The sequence below is a fragment of the Arachis stenosperma genome, chromosome 8 (genome assembly GCF_014773155.1).
Source record: "Arachis stenosperma cultivar V10309 chromosome 8, arast.V10309.gnm1.PFL2, whole genome shotgun sequence".
NCBI lineage: Eukaryota > Viridiplantae > Streptophyta > Magnoliopsida > Fabales > Fabaceae > Arachis > Arachis stenosperma.
In genome coordinates, this window is record NC_080384.1 from 52,684,246 (window position 1) to 52,694,911 (window position 10,666).

A 10,666-nucleotide genomic window follows, 5' to 3' on the forward strand; every position below is an offset into this window, starting at 1 on the left:
GAACGCTCCAGGCTCCAGCATAAAGACATGGTCTGGCCCATTTGGCCCATCCAATCTTTTGATTTCGAGTCTCTTGTTTGTATCTGGGCCCTATTGGCCCCATGTTTGTCTGAAAATCAATTTCGTTTTCCCTACTTTTTTCTCCCTCAAAATAATTCAAAAGTAGAAGGACAAAAAAAAAAAAAAAAACACAAACACAGAAAGCAAAGCGCGTCACAGTTCACAACTATTATTTTCTGTGCTCTTTTGACCATAAGCACCGACAGAATCATAACCATGTTACGCTCATAAAGAAATTGCCATTTTTCTTTTGTTAATTTAATTATTGCCGGCAACAAATTAGTAAATTACACTCGAAAAGATGACACTACCAAAATAAAGCTTAAAAGTTAAAACCTAAATCCTAAAGCGAGGTTCATATAAAATAACACTATAAAGTAAAAGAATATTAATATATAAAACACTCAAATTTAAAATCTGAATTAAGGAATCCAAATGATGTTATGCTAATTGTTAATAATAATAGTAAATATAAATAAATAAATAAATTGCACGTTGTTCTTGTCTCTCACATGCATTACTGTGTGCATGTCAATGTACAAGTGACCACCGATTAGTCTACATAACTAAAATAATATAACATAAAATATAACTAAAATAATTTAATTTCCTCAAGAATATAAAATAATACTAAAATATATAACTACAAATTCCCTTGTGGTCTCAAACGCGTGGATTGTGTTGCTAGTTTTCAGAAAATTTGCAGTTTCAAACTTTCAATTTCTGTCCTTATATGAAAAATTCAACTTATTACTTTCATATTCATTTTAATTGCAAGACCAGATAACATATATTTTTTTTATTTTGTTTTTCCTTTTCTTTAATTAAGATATTGTTGCACGGGAAAGGATTAAAGTCTCTTTTCTTTTTACCTGATTTATTAATTCATGTGGTGGTAAGTTTCAAATGATTGCCGCTTTTAATTCACATATTTATTTTCCAATCATAGTAGTATTTTTAATTTTGGAATGAATACGAAATAATGAATGTATATATATATTGATGATGAACTTTATAATTATTTAATGAACGGAATTTGATACTTATCAAGAGACAGCCAATAATAATTTCTACTAAATTGAAGTTGTTTGCAAATGCCAACTCAGCATCATTTGTCTTTCTTCATCACGAGAAATTACAACTTCGTTACATGACAAGAAAGATTTATAGGATTAAATTAACTTCAAATTCATATCAACAAGCTAAGTACCTAGCTGCCCAAGATTCATGTCTTTCAAATTCTTCCAAATTTGGGATTCTAATCCACATCAAAGGGTTGGTTAATGGTTATTCCGTTCTTGTGAACCCAAATCACTATTTAATCATATACTTATTTCTATTACGTGACAAAGTTCTCTTCCAATCATATGAAATATATTTAATGCATACTAACCTAATGACAAAAGGACTATCATTATTCTATACATGTACAAAATAATTAAATAAGACATAATCACATAGGATGTTTCCTTATAGATTATAAAGTGAACAAAGTTTGAGACTTTGAGGTAGTTAAGAAGGAACAAATTTATATTAACAAAATTCTAGTTTGATTTCTTTTTATTAATGGAAGAATTCTTTCTTGCTTCTCTAAACACAAAAATAAACTACTTAAAAGAAAATAAAAAATATAATGACAATCCTAACATTCTATTACAAAAGTTTAAATAATTAACAACTTTTTAAGAATAACTAATTAACAAGCTCTATTTCCATTCTCTCTTCTTCACAAAATAAAGAAAAAAATATTTGTGTAGTTAGTTTCTTTAATTTGTTTTCTGATGTTAATTCATATAACATGATTAAAAATATATATATTAAAATAAAAAATATTATATAAACAAAAAATCAATCATCATGTATTGTGTATAAATATATATATTATTTAATTTATTTTTAATATATATTTTATACGAATAATTAATTTAGTAACTAATTTTTTATATATACTTAATATGGTTAAAATTTAAAAATATATTAATAATTATGACCTATAAAAGTGGAGTTTGAATTAAATACTATTAAGTTGGGTTGATTGAGTGTTCAGTAACTCGTCCACTTAAATAAATATAGAAATTTAAATTTCATCTTGTGCATAAACGACTGATAGACGTTTAAATAAAATTAAAATGAATTCTTATCTTAAAAAAAAAAACTTACTAGTAACAATGCTTTAAACAAAGTGTGCGTAAAAGGAGGGTGTAGGAACCACCATAACCACAATACGACACTTTCAATTTTCACATTCCCATTAATTGCGTCACCTTTTTCTTCTTTTTCCAAATAATATTCCCACTTGAACTTGGTGATTGATTCAGTGAGGTAATGCACAAAAACAGAACAACCATAACCAGAAGCTTCTCTTTGCTCTCTCATGTACTTACTTTGCTATTACTGCTATCTAAACACTTCCTCAACCATATCCAGTGTTACAAAAAAACCTTCTTTAGTTCTTAGATTCACATTTACATTACGAAATTTGCATTTTTAGATACCCATTTGGCAAAAGAATCCAACTTTGGTGTTTAACAATGGGGGTTATCAAACCCAAATCATCACCACCAAACCTTGTTTCCTTCATTGTTTTGCTCTTTCTCACTGTGTCAAGTGTGTTCCTTAACCCAACAAGTTCTGTTTTTGCAACAGCACAACAACAACAACAAGAACAACCTATTAAGACCATTGTTGTTTTGGTTATGGAAAACCGTTCGTTTGATCACATGTTGGGTTGGATGAAGAAGGAAATCAACCCTTTGATTGATGGTGTCACAGGTGATGAATGCAACCCGGTTAATTCCACGAACCCAAGGAATGGTACAATCTGCTTCACTGATGATGCTGAGTTTGTGGATCCGGATCCAGGACATTCATTTGAGGATGTTATGGAACAGGTATTTGGTTCAGGAGGTTCAATTCCTTCAATGTCTGGTTTTGTGGAACAAGCATTGTCTCTGTCTCAGAATCTCTCTGAGACTGTGATGAAAGGGTTCAGACCTGAGTCTGTTCCTATTTATGCCACTTTGGTTAGGGAATTTGCCGTTTTTGATAGGTGGTTTTCTTCAATTCCTGGCCCAACTCAACCCAATAGGCTTTTTGTGTATTCTGCTACTTCTCATGGCTCAACAAGCCATATCAAGAAGCAATTAGCAAAAGGGTATCCACAAAAAACCATCTTTGATTCATTGCATGAGAATGATTTGGACTTTGGGATTTATTTCCAAAACATCCCCACAACTTTGTTCTATAGGAATTTGAGGAAATTGAAGTACATTTGGAAATTCCATCAGTATGATTTCAAGTTCAAGAAAGATGCTAGAGATGGAAAGCTTCCACCATTGACTGTGATTGAGCCTAGGTACTTTGATTTGACCGGTATTCCGGCGAATGATGATCATCCATCTCATGATGTTGCTAATGGACAAATGCTTGTTAAGGAGGTTTATGAGACACTAAGAGCAAGCCCTCAATGGAATGAGTCTCTTCTCATCATTACATATGATGAACATGGTGGATTCTATGATCATGTCAAGACTCCTTTTGAAAACATCCCTAGTCCGGATGGAAACACCGGTCCAGCTCCTTATTTCTTCAAATTTGATAGATTAGGCGTTCGTGTGCCCACGATCATGGTGTCTCCTTGGATCAAGAAAGGGACTGGTAAGGTTAAAATCCTCATAGTTTACCATTTTGTAGCTTCTAGTGGGTTATCAAAACCAATTCCATTGGATACTAGATTTGTTTTCTTGTCCTTGACCTCTGTACTTTCTTTTCAAGGGTATTCTGATCATAGTTACATGAATTCACCAATTAGGTAGTATACTACGTACCAATTCGCACGCGCTGCGTATCAATTCATCTGTGTACCGGAACGTATTGCATCCCATGTAATGATGATTATGATGCCTTTTAGGGATCAGATAGCCTTAACTAACCTTGAACCCAATTCCATTGGTTGATTTTCTAGAGCCTATATATGCTTTTGTCCTTTTCCTTGTGTTTTGAGGTTTGTTCTTTTGTAGTTGAATGTTGAGTAAGTGTGGGTTGTAATTGATTGATTGTATATGTTGGAATCTTAAACTTCAAGCTACCCATGATTAGTTTGAAATGTCAACTAATGCACTACACTGATCTGGTTTTGTAGTTGTAAGTAGGGCCAAAGGACCTACCGAAAACTCCGAGTTTGAGCACTCTTCCATCCCTGCCACCATAAAGAAGATGTTCAACCTTTCATCTAACTTCTTGACTCATAGAGATGCATGGGCTGGGACATTTGAGCATATTGTTGGGGAGTTAAGTTCCCCAAGAACAGATTGCCCAGGTATCAATTCCAAATCTTTTCGTATCGAATTGTCAAGTTCCTTCATGTATGTGGCATCATGTAGTAATTGAATCAAGATTGTGTGGTATGTTTGTTCTAGTGACTCTACCGGATGTAACACCTCTAAGGAAGACCGAAGCGAAAGAAGACGGCAAGCTATCCGAGTTTCAGAGCGAGGTGGTTCAATTGGCAGCTGTTCTCAATGGTGACCACTTCTTGAGCAGTTTCCCCGACGAAATGAGCAAGAAGATGAGTGTGAAGGAAGCTCATGGATATGTAAAGGGAGCTGTTTCAAGGTTCATAAGAGCTAGCAAAGAAGCCATCAAGCTAGGGGCTGATGAATCTGCTATTGTTGATATGAGATCCTCCCTCACTACTAGAACTTCAATTCACAATTGATAGGAGTAATTAAAGAAAAAAAAAAGGACAAGTGTGGTTATCTTTTATCTAATTATTAATTATTATAGGTTGTGAGATTGTTCTGGTGTTGAGATACTGTTAGGTTATTGAAACTGAAGTTTCAATAGTAGGGAAGGGTGTGTGCCAATGTGGTCTGTTATCTTGTGTGTGAAGAAAGGTTCATTTTGTTTTTATTTCTTCAAACATTTACTCGAAGAGTAATGGTTTGGTTAGTGCTTAAAGTTAGCAGTAGAAAAATTTTAGTCTTCTTGTACAAAGTACAAATCATATTATAAATGAAGCACCACGATTTTATTTTCCTTCTGTTTTCATGCAAATGATTTTCTGGCATTCATTTCGTCGTCTTCGTCATCATCATCATGACATCATCATTACTACTATGGCCAAAGTTTGGTTTGATTCCATAGTTGTCAAAAATTTCATTTGGGTTGAGTGAACTTCCTTTTCAAATCAAACGGCAAACACCAGTACAACTCTAATAAGATATCTTTTGGATATTATTTTTAGCATCTACAGTAACTGAGATTAGTATCAGTAACCAGCAGATACCTGTGAGATTAGGTGAATTATATGGTAAAGATGTAAGTTTATAGATTTTTCCTTTAATAAAATGAAAGAGAGATTAATAAAGGTAGGACTCACATTAATAAAATAATAAAAAATAACTATAAAAAGAATTATATTCTCTCTATACCTCTCTATACCACTCCAATCTGTACAGTAAAATGTCCTGCCCCGTGAGATTACCCACAACGAAGAGGCTATCGGGACTTGCAAAATCCCCATGAGACAGAAACTTGCCCGCGAATAAATGGAGATGGGGGCAGGGATTAATATACCTAACTCACAAGGATCCGAAAGAAAATTTCTAATTAAATGTCTTTATATATATATAAGTTGTGTAAATAATCTCAATTTATTTTATTTTAATTTATATGTTAAAAATTTTATACATGTTATTATGTTAAACTTATGTTTAAATTGTGTTTGATTTGATATATTTAATTAAATTATATAAGATTTTATCATAGTTGTGTAATTCCTAATTAGGCATTGAAGATGCTTTTATTGGTGTTGAATTGGGCATTGAAAAGTTAGTTGACAACGATAATCTTGCCTGAAAAGGAGGCAATTTATAAAATAAAAATTCAAGGGTTATATAGAAGTACTGATCAGGAATTCAGAATATTTATTTACAAAACCTATTCTTTAACTCCCAAGTAGAGAAGAAACAGTAAAGAAAGGATGTATTATCTGCAGTATAATAAAAATTATCCCTCCAGTGTCCTAGAAATGTTAGAGTCGCATATTTTTCAAAGCAACCATGCTACTTACGCACAAAAAAGGACACTAAACTAACTATAATATAAATTTTATAATAAAATATAAAATACACTTTAAAGCCTAAAAATATATACTCAATTTAGATATGATACGATTACATCGCGATGCCTAAAGACACGATCTAATAGATCGTTGTATCAAGTAGTTGAATCATAGTCTCTTACCATAAAAATGGCTGCATGCGCACCAACGATAGTTGAATCCCATAGTCAGTAGCTAGGTATGTATAAAAAGACATAGAATACATATGGTGAGCTACAACAATAATCAAAGAACCTAACATAGCTAAGTTAATAAATAATTGGGCAGGATAAGAATCTACATCGCACTAGTACGATCTTGTTGACAATCCTTTACTCTGACAACATCTAAGGTTCTTCGAACAATGTGATATCTCACACCGGGTAAATCCTTAATCCTTCATCCTCTTACTAAAACTACAAAATGTTCTTGTAAATTATGGCCAATATCAAATGCTATTCGATAATGTCTATCTAGCATATCCCTGCTAATCCGAGTGAGCATTCAAATATCTGTCCTACATTCATTCTTAACGAAACTCCTAATGGGTTGAAGACCATATCAAGGGGTCTTCCATTTTGCAAATAAAGCATATCCTATCTAGGCAAAAGTTTGGAAAAAATACCCATATTTCCATGTCTCCCAGCCACTTTATCACCTACTTTGATTTCACGTTTCTGCAATATATATATTCTAATAGTTTCTGGATTAAAATTCACATGTATTTATATAAAAATATATGATGACTAATTTGTTCGCTGATTTTTTTATGCACATAGCATTTTTGTTTTTGGGGATAGAGGAAAATGAAGAATTTCGCTAAAGAATGACACGAGATCCGTGAGACCAGAAATCCTGCTACACAACATTGAAAAAAGAAGGTTGTTAGGATCATGTTTAGAAATCAGAGGCATGAAAGAAACAAAGGGAAAGTAAAGAAGATGGTAGGTATAGATTCTTTCACTTTATAGAGAGTAAGGATCAATGGACACCAATCTCATCTTGGTTTCTTTTTTCTTTCTTTTTTTTTTTAAAGTTGAAATCCCAACAATTTCCTCTCCCAAAGGTAGACAAAGGCCTTTATCCTTTATTTTCTTAACTCACAAGTAAAGAAGAGGGAGATCTTTTCTCACTAAACTTGGAGATTTTTATCACTAAACTATGTAACCACTTTCCCATCCCTTTTATTTTGGTTCATACACAACACATACACACCCACTCACACACTACACTAGAAGCTCTTTTTCAACCACTAGGGATCACGCTTGGTGTGTCTCTCTAGGAGGCAAACATATTTGCCACTAGTACACAAGCCTCAGCCACACTTTCCCATCCCTTAGTCAAATATTTCTCAAAATCAAATAAATGAATATGGTAATTTTCAAATTGGACCCTGAAATAATAGGCACCAATCTTAAACCTATATAAACAAAATAAGGTAACAAATAAAATTCTTGTCATAACAATCGGATGAGTTAATTCTTTGATAATAGTTAAGTAAAAAAAATTCTAATCGCAAACGCACATTAAACAATAATCTCAGGGAAGGAAAAGATCCCTTTTGTGATCAACTATGCAACTTGAAGTGTTAGAATATCAAGAGGCATAATTACCATTTACTGTACTCTGAACTCAGGTTTTCATTTTATGATACTATCCTCAAATTTAAGAGTTCATCCTAATCTTCAGGTTGAATAAGGACTTTGCCACGTCGATATATCAGAGAGAAGATCACGCAGTTGATCAATGAGTATCTTTAGGTGCATGTTCTTGTTGGCAAGCTCCTATATTAACGAACAGATATTCAAATGTTAAACACAATAAATATAATTTGAAAAACAAAATAGCTTGTTTCAGCAAGCTAAATTTATTAACCCAATTAAGTTGTTTCAGCAGTATTAACCAGTTAGATTGGCAAGCCCCTAGAAGAATAAAATAGCTTCCAGTAAACTTAGCTGACATAACATGGATCCCCAAATACACAAAATTTGAGCCCAAAGTGACAATTTCAATGTTCAGGAGTTGAAATATTTATCATAAAAATAGATCAAAGTTTATAGAAACATATAAAAACTTCGCTGCAACTTACCTTTCTTAGAGAAGAGGCTCGCTCCTCCAATTTCTCAATTTCCATATCATCCAATTCCATTGGACTATCAGTTGAACCAGTGTCAAATGATTTTGCCTGTAATACTGACCTATTTAGTTTCGTGGGAAAAGGGAAAAAAGCATCCCTAGACAAAAAGTTGTAAAGTTCACAATAAAGAATATGCAAGTTTGCAGGCCAATATCCTTTAAACTTCATTTCACACTGCATGGTTCAAATTGCGGCAGATGACATGATAATATACAAGAAACAAGTTCAGTGAAGGTGATATATTATAGTTCTACAACTATGGTTTTGTTGATTTATCCTTTAGTAAGATCACTATCACACCAGTGTTTATCATAGTCATGGAACAAATTATATATAAAACACATGAATGCATAAGTTTGAAACTCTTGTGAGAAAATATTTGAAACCACTCAATGATTAACTAACTTGATATCATATGAATATGTCATACACTTAGATTAACTAACCACTTTACTTGAGATAAACATTCGTTAATCCTTCAGCCAGATGGATCATTTTCAGTACTCTATGAACAACAATTACCATAGTATTCTGACAGTTCTAAAAACTTAATCCCTATCCAAACCATGCAAGTGCCAAAAAATAAAATATATGGAATAAATAAGAGTTTAATTTATATGCAACTGTCACATACATAAAAATGGTTAGTCTTCAAATTCTGAAAACAAAAAAAAAAATGTACCTTTTGAGAATTGGGAATTGCTTCGAGAACGTTTCGAAGAGAAGCAATAGCGTTCTTATAGCGAAACCTTGCCTCTTCGAGTGCGCCACCAGTGCCAGCTCCTCCACCAACGGCACCACTCTCAGCATGGTGGTTGGAGTTATCGGAGGCAGCATCTCCGGCGCCACCGTTGGAAGAGTGAGAAGAAGGACCGTTGTTATGGTGAAGCGGGGAAGCTGAGGAAGCTGCAGACGGAGAAGCAATGGACCACAAAACGGGGTTGCAGAGCTCGTCGTTCATGGAAGATAGGATCTGAAAAGCGTACTCTATGGTTTCTTCGAGGTATTTCTGGCCTTCCATTGCAAGCTCCTGTGTCGTTCTGGAACTGCTTGAACCTGAAACGATGCCGTTTACTACGGATTGCTCTTCCATTTTAGTTGCTGCTGAGTTCAATCGAGTGACTTGGATTGTTGATAGTGGGAAATTGGAAAAAACCCTAACCCTAATTTGGAGAAAAGGAAGTGAAGATTGAAAATCAGAGACAGAGGGATTCGAATCTGTTCGGGTGAAACCCAGTAGAATTCAAGTTTACCTCCTTTACCACGTTCTCCAAATTTTAAATTAATTTGACAAAATTATTTAAAATAAATAATCCATCGAATACCTTTATTATTTTAATTTTTTATCTTTATTAAATTAATTTATAAATTTTATGATTAAAATGGTTAATGCTCAAATTATAGTTTAATGATCAATAAGAGTTTAGGTCTACGTTAGACTGCATACAATAAAAAGAGAAAAAGAAAATTTTCAATATTAACATTAAAGAAATATCTAGAAACAACAACCGTATAAAGAAAAAAAAAATTAAAGATCTATTTTATTACATGTTCTTTTTCTTCAACCACAGTTACCATACTTGCCATAAAATGAATAATTGACCATTTGTACCTATGATAGTTCAGAACGCTAACAAATGTACTTATTGTAGAAGGAAACTGACTTTGTAACCATGAGAGATGGGCTCCGTGTGACAAAAATAGCCTGGCTTGGGTTGGCACCTGCTTCGAGTTTGTATAGTCCTACATGGCAATCCGAACCTCCCAAAACCCAATCCACGTGGAATTTAACATTAAACAATTTAACATTGAAGAGAAATCCGCGGGACCCTGACTATGCCCTAGCAGAGAACGTCCTTTTGTTTCCTAGCCGGAGAAGACACCAGGAACACTCCCAAACCATCACCCTAAAGTTACGGCTTTCAACGTTGTCATTCGGAAGTTGGAAAAGGCATTTGGAGCAGTACAGAGCCATCAAAACGAGAACGTGGTAGAGGAACTTGCAAGGAATAGGCAGCAGAGCTCGAACCTTGGGATTTTGTCGCCGACGGTGTAGAGGTCACCCCCTTTGCTCGGCAGAGAGCTGAGGTATGTCATTGCCAGTGTTAATTTATTTCAAATGTCACTGAGACTAGTTGGACAGATTACATTACCATTTGAAATCATGGCTGAGAGTTGCTAAATTAGTTGATTAATTGATTTGGGGTTTCTGTTAGGTGCTGAAGTAGTTGATTTATGGTTTGTGTTAGATGTAGTAACATGCACTGTTATCTTAGAATGTGTTGGTTTATTTCAGTTTCAGGAATGGCCACCATCCATATAACACTGTGTATTAATCATAGAGGACAGTTTGAGAGAGGGCCGTG

General features: G+C 33.8%; 2 protein-coding genes across 4 annotated transcripts; one reads left to right on the plus strand and one right to left on the minus strand.

The window, feature by feature from the left end:
• The first annotated feature begins 2,313 nt into the window (after positions 1-2,313).
• On the plus strand, positions 2,314-5,097 carry LOC130944448 (non-specific phospholipase C6). Its single transcript, XM_057872778.1, has 3 exons — positions 2,314-3,717; positions 4,202-4,378; positions 4,479-5,097. Exons 1-3 carry the CDS (start codon positions 2,592-2,594, stop codon positions 4,775-4,777), a joined length of 1,602 nt encoding a protein of 533 aa, XP_057728761.1. The 5' UTR covers positions 2,314-2,591; the 3' UTR covers positions 4,778-5,097.
• Positions 5,098-5,839: 742 nt separating this feature from the next.
• Positions 5,840-9,559, minus strand: LOC130944449 (mediator of RNA polymerase II transcription subunit 30). Of its 3 annotated transcripts, none has more exons than XR_009072047.1 (4): positions 8,983-9,559; positions 8,253-8,348; positions 7,777-7,947; positions 5,840-7,018 (listed from the first exon to the last, which is right to left on the minus strand). XR_009072047.1 is itself a non-coding variant. In XM_057872779.1 (3 exons), exons 1-3 carry the CDS (start codon positions 9,391-9,393, stop codon positions 7,849-7,851), a joined length of 606 nt encoding a protein of 201 aa, XP_057728762.1. In that variant the 5' UTR covers positions 9,394-9,559; the 3' UTR covers positions 5,840-7,848. The 3 variants fall into 3 exon arrangements, 1 of the variants encoding a protein (XP_057728762.1); XR_009072048.1 differs by having other exon boundaries at positions 5,840-7,021; XM_057872779.1 differs by having other exon boundaries at positions 5,840-7,947.
• Between the last annotated feature and the right edge of the window lie 1,107 nt (positions 9,560-10,666).